Genomic DNA, 20,251 nt, shown 5'->3' with positions numbered 1-20,251 from the left:
AATTGACTTGATAGCAGTAGTTTGGTTTGTGAGTTTGAACCCTTCCATAAGAATTCTGGGGTCTTATTGACTCTGTCAAAATGACCTTAGCAGGCATCCATGAAGGATTTCAGTAACTTTTCCTCTTCAATGTCCTATGAGTTTGCGGAACAAAAAGAAATCTGAAGAGGCAGGATCAGGATGTGGAGTAGATGGGGTAACTTCCCCACCAAAATTTTCATAGGACAGTCAGTCCTTGTTACCCTCAACTTCCCTTTTCCTCACCGATGCAATTTCCATAAAACTTTTGCTTAAAAAGCCCCTGTGATCGTCCTGTCCTTCAATCCTGCTTTGGCATCCTCCAAGTCACCGTAACTTCTTGAGCTGATCGTTCTGCCTTAAACCTAACTGGCTCAGCAAATTCCCAGAAACCAGTTTGGGCTGCACCTTGCTTGTTTTGGAAAATACCCTAACTGGAACCCTAGCAGCAATACTCTTTTACTTTATGAAAATGTTGGTATTTTCTCAGGATAGAAACGGCAGAACCAGGTTTTAAAACTAAATGTGTATGGTTTTAAAACTCATGTTCTGTCTACCACGGGACTTGCTGGACTTTGTGCCTGCATTGGGATCACTCTATTATCATATTTAGCCTTCACCTAATATCTAGAATTTCAAAGGGCAGGGGGAAAAAGAGAATCATCTCATGCAATGATTTAAATAAACAAGCAACAGGTTTAGATATACCTTACTGAGAGGAGGCAAAAGGCAACCACTATTTTTATTGCTACCATTCTTGATCAATTTTAAAAATTCAGATGCAATCACTCTCTTGCTATCATCATGGAAGTATTTAATTGGATCATGTTCTCTTAATTTTAGCTAGAATGGTATTAAGGCATGTCTCTGAGTCTGTAGTAATTTCTTGCCATCTCTAAAGGGTGTTTCTCATAGTTCTAAAATACGTCATATTTAATGATATATTTATGTCAGGAGAACCACATTGGTATAATTCTTGACTTTATAATATAGTGTTCATGTTTAATTCATTATGTGAAATCTCTGTATGAGTGAATCTCTTCTTGGTCCAACATTTATTAAATATTTACTGAATATTGCCGTAAGTGCTTTATAAGTATTAACTTAATATATTTGTCCAAATGAGTCTGTAAATGTACATAAAATTTTTAGTCCTAATTTCATATGAGGCATTAAGCAATTTACTAGCTAAGAGAGTCAACATAGCTTTTGGTGTAACATATTTTTTCTGAAATTGACAACAGGTGCGATCCAGATGCATATAAAAATAATGTTTATTAATTAGGCTGTACTATACACTGACCCATCAAAGAAACATTTGCTTAAAATAAAATAAACCCAATTTCTTTTATGGGCAAGCACAATCCTGTGGTGAGCCATGTCTATAAAAACCAGGAAGTGTGGCTGATGTCAGAGGCCAGCAAGATCCCTGAAACAGCTCCAATGTTGGCTTCGGATCCTGTTCTACATTCAAACAAATATCTTCCTGTAGGTGGCAGACAGAGCTGAAATCACTCAGCTGTAGCCCCTTGTGCTTTGGCAGCATTTTCCAAGATTTTCTTTTTCCACTCTTCATAATCCTGGATCAGATCGTTGTCTTTCCGCAATTTATGTGGAATCTCTACTATCTTCTCTATCTCTATAAGGGAAAATATTCAAGTGATTTAAAAATCCTGCTTACAAAGGAAGTAATAAAAAAGTAAACTAGTGTACTTTAAAGTGTCTAGTTAAGAATGGTAATAGAGGTAAGACACTCAATCATAACTCTAGAATGCTACCATGGTTTTCTTTCTCTACTATACTTAAAACATTCCAAGATAATAGCTAACCTTTTTTTACCCCCTTCATAATAGCAGCTAACATTTATACACCATTCATCTGCCATTTTGCCAGATGATGGTGGTTTGCATATGGCTGTGATATTCAGTCATGTCACTCATGGGCAGGTTTTGTGCAGTTTGCAGACTAGGGAGAGAGAACAGGTGGACCACTTCTGAAAAATCAGCCACTGGAAACTTTCTGAACAGCAGAGGAGCACTGTCTGATTGAGTGCTAGATGAGCCCCTCTGGTTGGAAGGCACTCACAATACAACTGAAGAAGGGTGCCTCCTGAAAGTAGAGCTGCCTTTAATGATGTGGATGGAGTAAAGCTTTGGGGACTTTCATTTGCTGATGAAGCATGAATCAAAACGAGAAGAAACATCTGTAAACACTCATTAATAATTTGAGTGTGGAGTGTCAATGTATGAATCCAGGAAAATTAGAAGGCATCAAATATGAAATGGAATGCCTAAAGATCACTATCCCAGGCATTAGTGAGCTGAAACAAATTGGTACTGGCCATTCCGAACAGGATAATCATATAGCTTACTAGTCAGGAATGACAAATCAAAGAGGAATGGATTTGAATTCATTGACAAAAAGAACAACTCAAGATCTACTTGAAGTTCAGTGCTATTTGTGACAATATCCATATGCCTACAAGGAAGGCCAGTTAGTATATTTGCACCAACCACTAAAGCCAATGATAAAGAAATTGAATAACTCTACAAACTTGTGCAGTTTGATATTGATCAAACATACAGCCAAGATACATTGGTAATTACTGGTGATTGGAATGCACAAGTAGAAAACAAATAAGATGGATCGGTAGTTGGAAAATATGACCGTTGATAGCAATGAAAGATTTTTGAAAGACCAACAACTTTTTCATTGCAAATACTTCTTTTTCAACATAGTGACTATATATATGGATCTTGCCAAATGGTATCAAATTGACATCAGAAGAGACAATGGAGAAGACCAGTATTATCAGCTACAACAAATCCGAGGCCAATTGTAGAAAAGACAATTCAATTGCTCATTGGCAAGTTCAGGATGAAGTTTAAGAAAAGTAGGGCCAAAATATGACCTTGACTATATTTTTTAATTTAAAGAATATCTCAAGAATGTTGACACATTGAACACTATTGATTCTCGACCAGATGAATTCTGGGATAACATCATGAATATTATACATGAAGACAGCAGTAAGTCATTAAGACAGGATCAAAAGAAAAAATCAAAATGGATGTCAAAAGACACTTTGAAAATTACTCTTGAATACAGAAAAGCTAAAGGGACTGTGAAAAAATGATAAAGTAAAAGAACTAAACAAAAAATTTCAAATGGCAGCTCAGGAAAACAAAATATTTTAAAGTATGCAAAGACCTGGGGATAGAAAACCAAAAGGGAATAACATACTTCTTATATCTCAAGTTGAAAGAACTGAAGGGCGGGGAGATCAAGCCTCAGGTTGTAATATTGAAGGATACCACGAGCAAAACAGTGAACGACAAAGCAAGCAACCAATATATACAGTCACTGTTGCCAAAAGGACTTGGTTGATGTTCAATCATTTCATATGATCAAGAATCAATGACACTGAGGGAAGAAGTCCAAGCTATATTGAAGGCATTGGCGAGAAAAAAAGCCCACAAAACCCAAGGTTCAGGGATTGATGGACTCAAAGGGAAAAAGCTGATGCAGCTCTGTAAGGGCTCAAGACAGTTGGAAGAAAGCTACCTGGCCAAGCAGCTGGAAGAGATGAGTTTGCAATGGCACTAAATTGTGTGGAGTTTAACAAATTATTAACACTGAGATGAATCAGAATTCCAGAACACTTACTAATTCTTCAGGAGCCCAGTGGTGTAGTGGTCACATACACTGGCTGAGATTCACATGGTTGGCAGTTCGAAACCACCAGCAGTTCCTTAAGATAAAGACTGAGCTTTCTACTCCTTTAAACAGTTAACAGTCCAGAAACCCAAACAGAGGGAGAATGGGGGTGGGCGGGCTGTGGTGGGGTTGCTATGAGTCAGTATTGATTCAATGGTAGTGAGATTTTGAATTTTAATAATTCTTATATGGAACCTGAATATACAGCAAGAGAATGGATCGCTGAAGACAAAAATGGGTGCATAAGCAAATGTGGTGAAGAAAGCTGATGGTGCCTAGCTATCAAAACATATAGCGTCTGGGGTCTTAAAGGCTTGAAGATAAATAAGCGGCCATGGAAGAAGCACACCAGCCTGTGTGATTATGAGGTGTCAATGGGATCAGGTATCAGGCATTTAAGACCTAGAATAAAACCATACCCAAGGTGAATGGGGGGCGGGGACGGGGACGGGGACGTGGAGACCCAATGCCCATCTGTAGACAGTTGGACATCCCCTCACAGAGGGGTCACCACAGAGAAGAGATGAGCCAGTCAGGGTGCTGTATAGCACTAATGAAACATACAATTTTCCTCTAGCTCTTTGGTGCTTCCTTCACCTCACTATCATGACCTCAATTCTATCTTACAAATCAGATTAGACCAGAGCATCCACACTGCTATACATAAGGGCCCGTAACACAGGGAATACAGGATAGATAAACCTCTCAGGGCCAATAATGAGAGTAGAGATATCAGGAGGATTAGGGGAGGGTGGGGGGAGGAAGAGGGGAATCGATCACAAGGATCAACTAGAACCCCATTCCAGGGGGACGAAAAACAGAAAAGTGGGTGAATGGCGACGGAGGAGGGAGGGGGAAGAGATGGGGAGCTGGGGAGAATACTTTGAAAAGGATGATGGCTGGCGATACTGGGAGGGTAGAGGGAGAGTGGGTAGGAAAGGGGGAACCGATTACAAGGAACTATATGTGACCTCTTCCCTGGGGGACGGACAACCGAAAAGTGGGTGAAGGGAGACGTCGGACAGGGCAAGATATGACAAAATAACAATTTATAAATTATCAAGGGCTCATGAGGGAGGGGGGAGTGGGGAGGGAGGGGAAAAATGAGGACCTAATGCCGGGGGGCTTAAGTGGAGAGGAAATGTTTTGAGAATGATGAGGGCAATGAATGTACAAATACGCATTACACAATTGATGTAGATATGGACTATCACAAGAGTTGTATGAGCCCTAATAAAATGATTAAAAATAAATAAATAAATAAGGTATGAAATAATAATAATTTATTAACGGGTCACTAGGGTAGGAGGGGTTAGGGGGGAAAAAGAGGAAGATACCAAAGTAAATGTTTAGAAAATAATCATGGCAACATATATACAAATATGTTTGTACAATTAATGTATGGATTGTTATAAGAGCTGTAAGAGCCCCCAATAAAATGATCTTTTAATTAAAAAAAAAAAAAAGAAAAGGATGATGGCGGCATATGTGCGAATGTGTTTGACACATTGGAGGAATGTATGGATTGTGATAAGAAAAGTAAGAGCCCCCAATAAAAGTACTTGAACGAGCTCAGGCATGGCAGAAGGCTCATTAACAACCTATGGCACAAAGATGACAGACACAACCACACCAGGAAGACTAGAAAGTTACTGACGAAGATCACAAACTGTAGCCTTCAGTGTGGATTACAAGCCAATGTACAGAAAACAAACATCCTCACAACTGACTAGTAAAAGACATCATAATAAACAGAAAAGATTGAAATTGTTAAGGATTTCATTTTACTTGGATCCATATAATCCAAGCACTCATGGAAGCAAGTTAAGAAAGCATATGGTTTACTGTCTTGGGAAAATCTGCAAAAGATCTCTTTAAAGGGGTAAGGCATCAAGATGTCATTTTGAGGACCAAGGTGGGCCTGAACCAAGCCATAGTATTTTCAATTATCTCACAAAAAAACAAGGGAAGACTGTAGAAGAATGGATCCATTTGTGTACCAGGTAAAGACTACTGAATATGCCATCAACTGCCAGACGAATGAACAAATCTGTCTCGGAAGAAGTTCAACCGCATGCTCCTTAAAAATGAGGCTAGCAAGACTGCCTCTGGGCTTATCAGGAGGGACCAGTTCCTGGAGAAGGACAGCACGGTTGGTACAGTGGAGGTTAAGTGAAAAGGAGCTAGCCCTTCAAGGAGATGGCCTTTCACAGTTGCTTTAACAATGAGCTTAAACCTAGCAATTGTGAAAACTGGGCATGTTTGGGTCTGTTGTACATGGGATCACAGCAAGTTGGAACCAACTCGGAGACTCCTAACATTTATCAAGTACTTATGCTGTGCTTGTAAGACACTGAATTAAGAACTCTAAATAGTGTTGTTATTTAACCCTTACCATCCTGTGACATGCATGTTAATATTATCCAGTTTATAGATTAGAAAATGAAGCCCCTTAGAAATTGAATGATGTCCCTTAAAATTACAGAGGTAGCAAGGTAGGGTTTGAATACAGGGAATTTGGCTTAAGAATATACGTATTCTTAATTACACTGGTGTTAATAATTACTTGGAAAACTATTCTTGTCAGAAGATTAATAGTCAGAATTTATTTAAAATCTGACTCATCAGGCAAGTTGCTAAAATAGCATCCCAAACCCAAATCTACTGCCAGTGGGTCAATATGACTCAGTGACCCTACATGACAGAGTACTGCTCCCTAGGGTTTCTGAGAACAGAAATCTTCATGGGAGCAGCCATAGTAGAGCCGTTGGTGGGAGTGAACTGGGTTTGGGTTAGCAGCCCAAAGTGCGACCCACTATGCCACCAGGCTCCACTGCTTACTACTTTCAGTCCAGTGTGCACTAATCCCATGGCACTAATACTCATGTTAGCACAGTCTTACCTTTTGCTGTGGGTTCAGCTACGGTTTTCCTTTTTTTCTGTGGTGGAGTGGTTAAATCTCTTGGCTCTTCTTTAAGGGAAGAAAACATCAAAGTTAATTTTTCTATTCTTAATATGAGTATTTGAGCACATCTTGGCTCACAAACAAAAAAAATGACCTTGACTGCTACTGAGATAGGGCAAGGCAAAAGATCTTCCTCTTTTCCTTGTTTTGGCTACTCGTCAGACTTGAGAATCAGTTTACTTTGGTCTCTAAGGAAGCTGGCATTTATAATCAGAAAAGGTTGACAGAGAATTAACTTCCCCAGTAAAAATGCTTCTGGTCCATATAAATACAAAATTCAGAAAGCAATCATTTCACAATATTTTAAATGAGCTTTTACCAGATGGCTGTTTATGAATGACACATTCTTGAACTACAAGATACTCACTGTCAGTCTGCTGTCCAATCTTCTCTAATTGTTTACACAGTCGATCAAAAATGGCTTTTTTTACACCAGATGTGGCTACCATTTTATTCTTATCCACCTTTAGCTTTAGAATCCTACAAAAATAATTAGGTAAATTACCTTTTTTAATCCAGTTCAATTATCTCATCTGGCTAACCATCTAATCAATTTAATTTCTTTTAACTCTATTTTACATAGAGACCCAAGTATCTAGTTTTCATGCACGTATTAGTTATAACTATGTGTTTGCCTTTTAAGTTATTTATTTAGTTGTTTGTTGAACTTTAAATTTTTTTGTAAAACTCCAACGCTATTACAGTGAAAGCCAGGAACGTGCCGAAGAAGGAAAACTTGAATATGTTCTACCAATAGAGTGTTAAGGAGCTGTGGGATAGGCTCTTATTTATTTGTACTAAGTGGGATTAATATATATACAAATCATTCCATAGTTCAATCCAGCAGAATTGTACATTTGCTACCACAGTTCCCAAACATGCATTTTCTATATGGACCGCTTGACACTGTCACCGCTTCACTGTGCCACCAAAACCCTTATTCCACATGCTGACTCTAGAGGTTCATCGGTCCTGGTTTTCATACCTCAAAAAATGAAAAAGCGTATACCGAAACTTCAGGAGGGTGATCCCCAATGATATAACACTTTTGAGATACACCCTAATATGTACAATCAAATACCAACCATAACAATACAACCTCCAAATACCTAAGATTCTGGAAAACAGATCAGGTCCAGCATGCATCCTAGGGCTCTATTTAGGGGGTTGAACTGTCAATCTTTTCAGTGCCACCAGGGACCACCAAACACGGGCAAAGAAAAGCTAAAATAAGTGCTTATATATCCCCCCCCCAAGGGGACAAATAACAGAAATGTGGGTGAAGAGAGACAATGGATAGTAAAATACGATATAAAAAGAACAATATATCAAGGACGCACAAAGGTGGGAAGGTGGGGGAGGGAGGGGAAAAAAGAGAAGGTTATACCAAGGGCTCAAGTAGAAAATGTTTTGGAAATGATGGCAACATATGTACAAATATGCTTGATACAATTAATGTATAGAATGTTATGAGTCCCCAATAAAATGATTAAAAATAAGTAAAGTGAACAGTAGATACAAGAACAACAAACAAACAAAGAAATAAGCAGAAGGCAGATGTTACAAGGTCATTGCGGTGATAGAGCATTGGTTCTTTCCATAATAAAACCAGCAATACCCCAAATCCAATTCACTATCATTGAGTGGATTATGGTTCCTAGTGACCTTATGGAGGGTTTCTGAGACTGACCATTTTTACTGGACCAGATAGCACATCAGTCTCCTGAGGAGCAGCTAGTGCGTTTGAATTACCAGCTTTGCAGTTAAGAGTCCAACCTCTAACCCACAGTGGACAACTGCAATATAAATCATCTTTTTTGAGCCCCTACAATGTGCCAGGTGTTCTGCAGATAATTTTAACATGATTGTCCTGAATCCTCACAACTGTCCATAGCATTATAACCTGATTTTTGTTGGCTCTGGCTTCTACTCATCAGCTCTTTCCAATTCTTTTGTCCCTTTAACTGTTCTGTGAGTCCACAGTGTGTGCCTCACATAGACAGGTTCAGCAAGGGGTCTTTGCTGGATACCTCTGTGCCTGGCGTGCTCACATTGCTATGCACTAGAACTGCTTCCCTTGGGCACTGACACCATTAGTGGACGTCACCACTGTCCTCTGCTGCTGTTCCTAATAGGTTCCTTTGCTTTTGTTGGGCATTACACTCGATCCCCCTGGCTGCCATTATTGATGCCCGACATCCCAAAGGCTCCAAAGTTAAATGAGTTTATAAAGTGAAAGAACGCACCACACACTGTACGAAGGTTTTTCAGAAAATAGTTCTCTAAGATTTGTCTCCACATTATCCTGTTGTATTCCATTTAACAAATTAGAAAACGTAGCCTCAATGAATAACACAACTTGCTAGAATCACACAGCAAGTGGTCTGAGAGCTGGATTTCAGTTTGTTTAAAGCCTAAGCTTTCTCAGTGTGCCTTGATGCTCCATCATCCTTAGCTTTTCTACAGCATTGGATGACTCTGAGGGTCCCTTCTTTTGTACTTGAAACTGTCACTTTCCTTTGCTCTCAAGACTGTACACACCTTCCCAATTCTGCCCAAAGCGGTCCCTCCCTGTTTCTTTCCTCAGGTCATTCTTCCTCTCACACATTAGTTGTCACTTCTCCATGCTTTGTCCTCACCTTTATTTTCACTTATTAATCATTTTATTGGGGTAGCTTACACCATCCGTTGTCTTTCTTCATCCACATTTCTATTGTTTTCCCCCCTCGGGGATGGGGGGTGTATATATATCCAACCTTGTGATCAGTTCCCCCTTTTCCACACCCCCACCCACCCCCATGGTATAGCTACTCCCACTACTATTCCTGAGGGAGTTATGTCTTAGGTTCCATGTGTCAAGATCTCTTATCTGTACTCAGGTATAGCAGAGTTTGTAAGGTAGAACTGGGTCATGATAGTGTGTATGTGTATTGGGAGGGTGGGGGTGCACAAAGCATTCAGGAACTAGAGGAATGTTGTATGTTTTGTCAGTGTTATATTGCAACCTAGCTGAATTGTCCCTTCCTTGTGACCCTTCTGGGAGGGGATATCTAATTTTCTGCAGATGGGCTTTGGGTCTCCAGTCTGATCCCCCTCAGATACGTGCTCCTTGGGAGAAAGGTGAGGCTATCTGCAAAGATGCTAAGACTTTGTCCCATGTATTTTGGATACAGTACATACTCGAGTATAAGCTGACCCGAGTGTCAGTCAAGGCACCTAATCTTACCACAAAAGCTGTAAAAAAATGTGCTGAAAAACTCGGCTTATACATGAGTATATGCAGTATATTAGACATGTTATTAGGAGGGAGGGGAAAGACATCAAGCTTGGTACAATTAAAAGGCAGTGAAAAAGAAGAAGATTCCCCAAGATGGATCGACAGTTGCTGAAACTATGGGCTCAAGCATAACAACAATCATGAAGATTGTGCAGAACCAGGGGTTTCTTGTACTGTTGTACGGAGGATCATGAGTTGGAACCGACTGGATGGCACCTAATAACAACATCTGTTCCCGTCAAGACTTAGTCTTCGAAACCCTAAATAGTCGAAATCGACTTGTTGGCAGTGAGTTTGGTTTTCTGGGGTGGGAGTTGGGTGGAAGAAGAGGGTGCCAAAAGAGTGACAGGGCTGTACCTGGTCAAAACCCAGCAAACCCTAGAAAAACAAAGCATTACTGCCAACTTCCAACTCTTACAAGTTTCACTGTAATTGGCCAACTGATAATCATTGCAGTTTCACACTAAGAACATTGCTAATAGAACAAAATATATAAAAATTAGTTGTCGATTTCAGTGAGACACCCATTCTTCAAGGAACTACTTTTTGTTTTCTGAGTTTTCCAGTAAGACAAAAACAAATCTTGTAGATCAATGACTAACATTTACCATGGTATTATTTCAGTATAAACATAGATAACCTGTGATTCACGTATAAGAATTTATACAGAAATGTCTTATAGGTGATTTGAAAAATGGTTGTGATCATTTTGAAAAATATGACCAGAAAAGTCACAAATGTTCACTGTGTTGTGAGCAGATTTCATCACTTACAAAAGGCAGACCATTGAGTCAAAATATGTATTGTGATGGTCAGGTTTTGCATCAACTTGGCTGAGCCAGGTATCTCAGTGGTTAGGCAGTTAATAAGACCTAGTAATCCCCAGTGATGTGACCTAGAACATAACATAACCAACTCCATGATGACTTGTATTGTGAGCAGCCAAGCAATTGTAGGAGGGCAAGGGTGGAATGAACCTCTTTACTCAGGTCACACAGCCTTGATGCTGTTGGAATTCCCTTTGGGTGTGATCTACTTTCTAAATAGCTGATCTGTGGGGAAGCTAGCTTACTTCATGCTGGATCTAAATCCTGACCTCCAGTTCTTAAGGAATTAAACCAATGGTTCATCCTATTGCCTGGCAGCCATCAGTAGCCTGTCATCTAACCTATTGATGTTGGATTCACCGGAATCCGTAGCCACAAGCCTGGCCTGCTGCCACTGCATCTACCACTCTGTGGTCTTCTTGTTTTGTCAGTTAGGAGAAACCTGTAGTTCTACATTTACACAACCCATGATTTGAATTGTATTGGGCCTGGCTGTTTCTACCACTGTGAACCATTTTCTTGATATAAACTTCTCTCCCTCTGTTTGTATATATATGTATATACACATGTACACATGCCATGGATTTTGCTTCTCTAGAGAATCCAGCCTAACACATATATGAGTGATTGCCACTTGGCAAATGGACGTCTAGTTCCAAACTTTCAGGTATATTATGGGGTAAATTGGGCATCTGGTCAATTGGTCATTATTTCTAACATTACTTATAAGGGAAAATATGTTTTGGTTGTAACCAACTTCTGTTAAGTATTCTTTGGGACTGAAACACTCATTTTTAAATTGGGAGCTTTTTTTAATATTAAAAGTCATACTTACTTGCATGCTGAAAGTAGTGCAGCACTGGTGAAAAGGGGTCTGGATAAGTCAAGATCTACTTGCTGTGCCTGAGGAAGACTGGTTTCATAGCTAAGAGAAAGCAGTGTTTATAGAGTTATTTATTAGTAAATATTATTTCAAGAGCTGACTAATACACACCAATCATAATTTACAAGCTTTGATATAACAAGAGTGATCTGTCACTTTAGCAAATTATTTTATGACTGAAAATTTACCAGAATAAGACAGTGGATAATTTTGGTTTAACTAACTGTATAAATATTTAATTATGGTCTTTATGCCCATACCTTTGAAGTATCTTTGAAGCCAGGTTCACTGCTTCAGTACAGCTAAACTGTACAGCTAGGTCTCTTATTCCGATATTGGATTTCAGGCCCAGTAAACACTCTAAAGATTTAAGACAGCTCTGGTACATCTTCTTGTTCAAACCAGAAAGCTTAATTAAATAAGCCTTTGAAAAGAAACACACACATGATAAAAACCCTAAGTTCTCTAAATTAAGCTCCATTAAGCTACACACATAAACATTTAATAAGTGTTGTCAACTTCAAAATTGATTTCTTCTGTGAAAAGTTATAGTACCTAAAGGTTTAGTTTCACTTTGTCAAGAGTCAGTACTACTCTTAAACCCATAATAAAGAAAGGCAGTCATGAACAGATAATTTAAAATACAGCATCAAGGTACTACAGTCAAACTGAATAACAAAACATGGGAGACACATATGGTTACTTGTGTTCAACAAAGGTGTCCATGCAATTTACTGGGAAAGGGGAGGGAGGAGAGTACAGTGGGAGGAAAGTACGGTGGGAGGAAAGTACGGTGGGACAGTGTATTGCAAAGGAAGGGATAGGAGTGAAGAGGGAAACTGGGGGGAAAGCCAACTACAAGATGCCAATTCTGCTCGGATTAATCTAGGAAAGCTTTATAAGGGATCTAAGAGCAAGGTAGGATCATGTAAGATAAATTTCCAGAAGATACTCTGAAAAAAACAAGTTGGTGCATTTATATAGGTGTAAGTCATTGAAGTGCCTGACAGGTTAAGTGAACACTATACCTTAAGTTCAGGGCTCAAAAGGCTAAAATGTTAAATGCGGACAGTGTTTGATGGTAATGAGGAGTCCATACAACTTTGTTCTCTCATTCAATGACACCTCTATTCTCCTAGAAACTGGTGCCCCAAAACTAAAAAACACAGAACCTTGATGTAATGACGTATGTCTTATTCAAACGAGTCTTGTAAATACATAATAATCCATAGGGGTCGGCATTCAGAGTTACCTTATAGCCAGCTTGTCAATTCTGACTCATGGTCAGCCAAGTGTGGTACCACAAAATTATGTTCCATGTTTCGTTCCCCCCACCCCCCACTTCCTTTTATTGAATTGTGGTAAACATATGGGTAACAAATCACTTGCCATTTAGCTTTGTTTTTGATGCCACTATTGAGCATGCATCAAGGAGGCTTCATGGTGTAATGGTTACACATCAGCAGCTCAAAACCACCAGGTGCTCCTCAGAAGAAAGATGAGGCTTTCTACTCCTGTAAGAGTTAGTCTTGGATATTCACAGGGGCAGTTCCACCCTGACCTGTAGGGTCACTGAGTCAGAATCCACTCAGTGGCAGTTTATTTGATATGTATGGTTATTTGCTAAAGAGAGATAGACTCTATGTGTTATGATGGTCTAGTCCAGAGGTCTGCAAACTTTTGAGGCAGAAGAGCAAATCCTGTCCCTCATGGCAATTTAAAAATTACTTGAGAGCCACAAATACATTTTACAAATGAAATCAACATTATCTGAATAAGAGCTTTAAAATGTGTTGTTTTACTTCAGAGCCACATGTATGTACTGAAAAAGCCAGATGGCTCAGTTTGCTAACCCCTGGTCCAGTCCAACCAGAAATTAAAATGTATTATTTTAAGCTTCAGCGTTGCACTGGATAGTCACACACTAAACGGGACCTACATACCCTGTCCAAGGGGCACTTCATACTGGAAGCTGCAAGATCCAAGCACATAACTGCATTGCTAGTTTCCGTGGTATGCGCAGACAGGCCGGTACACTTCACATGGGTCAGTCTTAAGTACTCTTCTGCTTTCCTGGTTATAAAGGCAATGTGTTCATTAAAACTCTTGTCTCAACATTTGGGGAAACAATGATTACACTCTTGTAGACTTCATCCAGAGCCTAATCACTATGTTAGTTTATTTGGGCCTGGGAATGAAGCTCAAATTCCTTGGAGGACTCTATAAGAGTCATACTGTTCAGACAAGGGACTGCTCTCTAAACTATAGAACTTCAGCACCTCAATCAGAAAAAGTTGAATAACCCAACTGAAAAAACCAGGCAATACATTTTCATATATACACACAACGGTATACCCCAAACTTACTGCCATCAAGTCAACCCAGACTCGCATCATTAAAGAATGGTGATGAAACGGAAACAACTCATGACATGGATGGATTTGAAGGACAATTGCTGTGTGGAGTTAGTCAACACAAAAGGACAAATGTTGTATAAGACCACTCTTACAAAAATCAAGAAAGGGTTTTAATACTAAAAAAAAAAAAAAAAAAAGACTTTGATGGCTACCAGGAGTACGCAAGGAAGGGGTAGGGGGTGGGGAGGTGAAAGGGGAAGCTATAGGCTAGAAAGGTGTCAACTGGGTGAAGGGGAGATGGGGAATGAGGGAGATGGGGCAAGCCACTGAGAGGTCTGATAAGTTGATGAATGTAAAAAATGATAATATGATACATAAATATCCCCCACCTAATTTACAATACTGTTTTTTTTTGGGGGGGGGGAGTACTGTCACCTGATCCAGATGCCAAAGGTATGTTCCTTAATTCTTACCCCCCCAAAACAAACCACTCTTCCATCATCCATTACAGGAACAGCCCAAACAATCACAGAGGCAGTCTGGTTAAAACAGCACCACCTTTTTACCCCTTCCTTCAAATCAGTGAGTCTCAAATTTTAGTGGCAGTGGAGGTGGGCAGCAGATGGGGAACGTGGGCAGTTCCTCCTTTCTATTCCTTTCTTGACAAAAACATTAAATGCGGCACCCTGGAGTTTCTGATCACTAGGTCTAGGGCTGACAAAGCACCTTCCCTGCAGTTGGTCTGGCTCCACCCTTGGAGCGTGTCCTTCCCATCTCAAAGCCTTTGCAGGACTGTTGCTTCTGCTAGGGTCACTCGTCCCACTGCTGGCACCCCCATCAAAAGGGTCTGGGCACCAGTGGACCTCCCCAAGGCCCCTCCCCAACATTTTCATCTAAAGCGCCATCCTGTCACACCACCTGGTTTAATTCTCTACACAGCCCTTATTGCTGTAGACAGCGAGCTCCAGGATCTGTACAACGTCGGTCAAGCTCACCGCCGCAGATTGACGCTCAGTATTTTCGGAATGGCCATAAGTTTTCCTTGACTCTCCTTTTCCCACTGTTCCCAAGGGAGTCTACAGCCGTCCTGTCTACCTTTCTCACATAAGCCCACAGTCAGGAAAGAGTTCTTTCAGGGAGATGTAAAGTCAGCGGCCCCGGCGGCCCTCCCACTTCCTGGGGGCTGGAAGGACGCAGGCCTCGCCTGCAGGTCCAGGACCGATCAAGCTCGGGCGTCGCTGAGGGCGGGCGCAGCCGGACTCACCTCAATACATCGGGCTCAGCTATGCCCAAGCGCGGGGCGAACCGCCGGATAAGCCCAGGCTCCATGGCGCGGACCCCAAACGCTAGCGCGAGTGGCGAAGGCGCGACGAAACCCGCGCGCGGAAGCCCCGGCGGCCAGTGTGAGCAAGGCCCCGCCCCCAAGCGCCACGGGATTAGTCCGGAAGAAAGAGCGACACCTTCCTAAAACCAATCCTGGGAGTCTTTCTGCACATGCGCACCACAAGAACGCACGCGTATTTCTCCCGCCTCCCCCCCCCAGGCAGATCGTGAACGTGGGTAGCGCCTCCTTTCCATTCTTTTCTTCGCAAACCCATCAAACGTTGCATTTTCCACCTATCTTCTCTGTCGCGGCAACCGAGGGTTCTCCACTGCTCTCTTCTTTAAGTTCCCTCCGGCTCCTCCCTCACACGCTACTGCGAGACTGGCTGGCACCCAAGTCTGTCAGCACAGCGATAAGTGGCGAGGGCCAATAAGCACGCGAGACTTGGTTTCCCAGAAGCAGGCCAATGGAAAAGCCGCCAGCGGGGTCCACAGGCGGGGCTAGAGTGGGCGGGGCGGGGCGGGGCGCAGCGTCACCTGACCGCGGGAGGCTCCGCGCGGGGTGGGTGCTCATCGCTGCAGGCTCGGGGGATTCGCCATGGTGAGTGTGGAGCGGTCGTCGGGCCCCGAGACGACCCTGCTCTCTGTCCCTGCTGTCTCCGCCAGCCCGAAGCCGGCTGGGCAGGGTTAGGGCCTTGCAGCCCGATTAGGGCAAAGGCCAGCTGGTGTGGCCTGCGGAGTAGGGAACAGGCCGGCGAAGGCCGCAGGCGAGCCGGTCCCGGCCGGAGTGGGCGGCGGCTCCTGGCCGTGGCGGTTTTTCTTAGACTGGGCGGCCTCTCTCAGAGGGTGTCTTGATCTGCAGGTTCTAGGGGCCGCGGAGGCCTGCGGCTGTTTCTGACTTACAGGCGGCTGCCGGTGTCCGGCGTCTGAGCATCTGTCCAGGTCGGGGGCGTGAGGGGAGCCTGAAGCTGGAGGCGGCGGGCCCGCCCTGAGGTTGCTGCTTCCCACGCGTTCCCACCTTTGTGCTTGGTCCTGCTAGGCCAGCCCCACGCCCTTTCCTGTGCATAAAATACTGGATGCGGCGCAGTGGGGCCCTGCCCAGTCTTGGCTTCGAGGACCCCTTGGGCTGTCAGTGCTTGTCAGCGAATTCGAAGGATCTTGCATGAAATTCCTGGAAGACTCTTGCCCCCTTCTATGAACACTGATAGTCGGAAAGGAGATTGCTGCTTTTACATTTGGTTATTGGGCACCCTAACTTCACCTTAATGAAATTAAAATGTTTTACCTGATGGGAGTAGTCATTCTCCTTAGCTCCTCTCCGTGGTGGGCTGCTGGCCAGCAAACTTGAACTTCCCTAAAACGTGAACCCTGAGCCTGGTTCTTACAAAGGCTAGTTGACACTTGCATTTTATTAGCGTTTGACATAGTGTGCACTGTATAAATGTTTTCAGGTGTTGGTGTTCTATATGTAAGTCTTAATTATCTCCACTTTATGTAGACAACTTTCTGTAAGCCAGGAAACAGGCTGCACCTTAAATGTCTTATTGCCAGAAAGCAGAAATAAATTCTTGGCCTATACTACTTTCACATACACAAGATAATTTTGCTTATTTTTCAGTACTTCTCCAATAGGACATCTGTAAAAGACTGGTGTAAAAATATAACTAGGTCTTCTCACTTTCTCAGCATTTATAGATTAATATTCAAGGATAAGTCTATGGGTACATTCCAAACCATGTTTCAACGTATCTCTGGGATCAGTAGACTTGGCTGCAGACAAGTTCTTTCGATAATACACTTGTCTTGGTCTTGTTAGCGTACTTTAAAAAAGATAACTTTTGTGTGGTGGAAAAAAATGATTTTGAAGTCAGAACTAATTTTTAACAAATTAAGTGGACATCTTCCCAAGTAACTGAAGCTTTACAATAAGATTATGGGAATGTTGTCCCACATAATAAAAAACAATTTTAGATGGGTCAAGCATTTTAAGGAAGGTTGGGAGGACCTCAAGGATGAATGGGAGGTCAGCTCAGAAGGATATGGCGACTACTTTTTGGAGTTCCAAAGAGAATAGGTTTTCTCAAAGGATATACAGGACAATGACGAGGACTTATAATAAAGAAATTTCAGGAAAATTAGAAATTGAATTGGTGAGGAAAAAACCAAGAAAATTGCACTAAGGAATTCCCTCTCCCTATCTTGACAATGTACCTGCTCTTTCTTTGAGGACCAAGGACTATCCTGTGAGAATTTTTTCTGGGAAACCTTATCCTATCCATCCTACAGCTGTGATCTTTCCCCTTCAGACTTCTTTTTGTTCCACAAACAAAAAAGTCATTTCAGAGGAACATGATTTGAGTCTCTTGATGGTTATTCTGATGTAGAGTAAATTTGAAGATTGCTAAATTCTTCAGAGAAGGATTTGAAAGATGGAAACATCACTTCCAGAAGTATATAGACCCACGGGTGTGCTCAGAGCAGGGGGCCCAAAGAATGGCCCCTCTGTTTATAACACACCCAAGAGGAATCTGGGCTCATTTGTAACCAGGAGCACACAACTTGTGGCTTTCCTATGAACAAATGCCTTACATATTTCTCCCCTGTACCTCCGAAGTAGCTTGGAACCTTCTATTTTTGTGAGGTGGTGCTTGACCTTAGAGAACAATCAGACAAATCCAGAACATGGAATATTCTAAAAGTAACCTCCTGGGTACTTTTAAAAAGTCAGTATCAGAAGCTGGAAAAGTGGAGTTACTAAAGTGGAGACTAAAGACATAATAACAAACAAAAAATGATACAGACCTAGATGGAGGATATGTCAAGAAACCTATAGCATCACATTTTGATATTTTTTTAATGAAGATTTCTATGACTGGTGCTGTCAGATAAGCTTTGGCCTGCCAATAGTTTGACTTACCCTTATAAGTTTTGTTATAGAAAGGACTTCATTGAGGTTCTACTAGCACCAGTTTGGAGCTGAGAGCCACATAAATGTCTTTATGCATTTTGGAAAAGAAACCTGGAAATCGATCTTGTCACCGTCACTGATTCTGCCACTCAGTCTTTCCATTTGAAAACAAGTGTTGGCTTCCTTGATTCTTCTGAGACTTAAAACTCTAAAACTCAATTCATCAAACTTTGGTTACCTTCTAGAAGGCACCCAACTGGCTCATTGGGCTAAACACTGGACTGCTAAATGGAAGGTCAAGCCCACCAGTTGCACGAGTGTCATGGATGGTGCTAGGCACTGGATACAAACATAGCCCTTGCTTTCAAATAACGTAAATGTCTAGTAGGAGAGACAGATGCTTATGCAACTTGCTGTAAGACAGTGTGAGGATTGATTTATTAGCATTGCTTACTCCATGCCTTTTACTACGAGGGAGAAGTAGTTCGGATTGCAGTTTGGAAAAGATTACAGGAAGTAACATGAACTGAACCACCTGGTCATCAGGATTCTTCCAGGTGGAGAATAAAGGGTACTGCCATCGGGGGAAGCCGGAGTAGTAAATGTTATGGCATATTTGTATTGCAGGACCCTTGGAGACATGTTTTAGTAAATGAAGTTGAGCTACTTTGGTATCCAAATTATTGTTTTAAATCTTTAGGCTGCCTCATCCCTAATTCTCCCTATTTCAATTGCTAATTGTGCCATATCATTAAAAAAAATAACACTTTCATTAAATTCATGAGATTTTGTATCTTTATGAGGTTAGTATTTTCATTTTACAGTTAATTTTCATTGTATTGTCAGATTACATTTCCAGCACTTGAGTGCAGACATTGACTAACCATTATGGGTGGAAATGATTGCTTTTATTCGTGAGGATGGGGAGATTATGTCTCTAGTACTTTGGGCATGTTATCAGAAGAGACCAGTCCCTGGAAAAGGAACTCATGCTTGACAGTGAAAAAGAAGAAGATCCTCAACAAGATAGATTGATACAAAACCAAAACGAACCCTCCCCCAACCAAAAAAAAAAAAAATCCAACCAATTTCACTGCCATTGAGTTGATTCTGACACATAGCAACTTGATATGACAGAATATTACTGCCCCAGTAAGAGTAGACAGCTACATCTTTCTCCTAAGGAGAGGCTATTGGTTTCAAACTGCTGGCTTTGTGGTTAGCTGCCCAACATATAACCACTATGCAACTTATGGATTGATGTAGTGGATGCAAAACGGGGCACAAATATAGTAGGCATGGTGCAGGTTCTGTTGCTGCTCTGAGTCACTGAGACAGCACTTAATGATAATGTTAACACATAGTACGTTTTTATGACGAAGTGCTAGCTTTTTTGAGCTTTATCGGTGTCATTTCCTTCATTCTTTATACCAATGATGTAAGTACTCTTCCCTGTTTATAAAAGAGGATACAAAAGCATGTGTAAGTGGAGGATAAAGTTATAATTCATCAGTTTGTACTTTGCTTTTCTTGAAACCTCATAAACTGTTGCCTTGGGAGGGCTATTTGGCCTGGACCTCAAACTAAAGGACCTAATCACAAATGTTCATTTCAATCTTTAAAAAAGTATTTATTGTGGTAAAATATATGTAATAAGAGTTATTTTAATCATTTTAACTGTACGATACGAGTCAGTAAAATTAATTACATTCACCATGTTGTGCAGCCATCACTCATGTCCATTTGCGGGTTTTTTCATCATCCTCAGTAGAAACTGTGGAGTTGATTCCGACTCATAGTGACGCAAAAGGCAGAGTAGAATTGCCACATAGGATCCACTGAGGTCAAAGGTCTTTAGGGATGCAGACCGCTTCACCTTTGTGCTGGGGAGTAGGTGGTAGATGTGAATTGTCAGCTTTGCAGTTAGCAGTCTAATGCCTTTCCTAGTACACCACAAATCCAAAACCCACTGTCAG

At 41.4% G+C, this 20,251-nt stretch overlaps 2 protein-coding genes and 1 non-coding gene across 5 annotated transcripts in view; 2 read left to right on the top strand and 1 right to left on the bottom strand.

Moving 5' to 3' along the window:
- Positions 1-1,255: 1,255 nt before the first annotated feature.
- On the bottom strand, positions 1,256-15,376 carry ORC6 (origin recognition complex subunit 6). 3 transcript variants are annotated; one of them, XM_004704701.2, is made up of 7 exons: positions 15,309-15,376; positions 13,631-13,760; positions 11,948-12,111; positions 11,640-11,729; positions 7,068-7,180; positions 6,638-6,706; positions 1,256-1,657 (listed from the first exon to the last, which is right to left on the bottom strand). In XM_004704701.2, exons 1-7 carry the CDS (start codon positions 15,371-15,373, stop codon positions 1,530-1,532), a joined length of 759 nt encoding a protein of 252 aa, XP_004704758.1. In that variant the 5' UTR covers positions 15,374-15,376; the 3' UTR covers positions 1,256-1,529. The 3 variants fall into 3 exon arrangements, with proteins under 3 accessions (XP_004704758.1, XP_045149717.1, XP_045149718.1); XM_045293782.1 differs by having other exon boundaries at positions 6,638-6,703; XM_045293783.1 differs by lacking the exon at positions 15,309-15,376 and adding an exon at positions 15,040-15,107.
- A 518-nt stretch (positions 15,377-15,894) lies between these two features.
- Positions 15,895-20,251, top strand: part of VPS35 (VPS35 retromer complex component) — a 45,546-nt gene continuing 41,189 nt past the window's right edge. Inside the window, exon 1 of the mRNA XM_004704702.3 lies at positions 15,895-15,968. Coding sequence (XP_004704759.1) covers positions 15,966-15,968 — 3 coding nt within the window. The 5' untranslated portion in view covers positions 15,895-15,965. The remainder of the gene's footprint in view (positions 15,969-20,251) is intronic.
- Positions 17,831-17,960, top strand: LOC115870767. Its single transcript, XR_004046899.1, has one exon. It is a non-coding gene; the product is annotated as a small nucleolar RNA SNORA11 (small nucleolar RNA).

Source organism: Echinops telfairi, unplaced genomic scaffold (genome assembly GCF_000313985.2).
Source record: "Echinops telfairi isolate 266 unplaced genomic scaffold, ASM31398v2 ScPeMD7_2291;HRSCAF=2852, whole genome shotgun sequence".
Taxonomy (NCBI): domain Eukaryota; kingdom Metazoa; phylum Chordata; class Mammalia; order Afrosoricida; family Tenrecidae; genus Echinops; species Echinops telfairi.
This window is presented reverse-complemented; position numbering and strand designations above follow the sequence as displayed.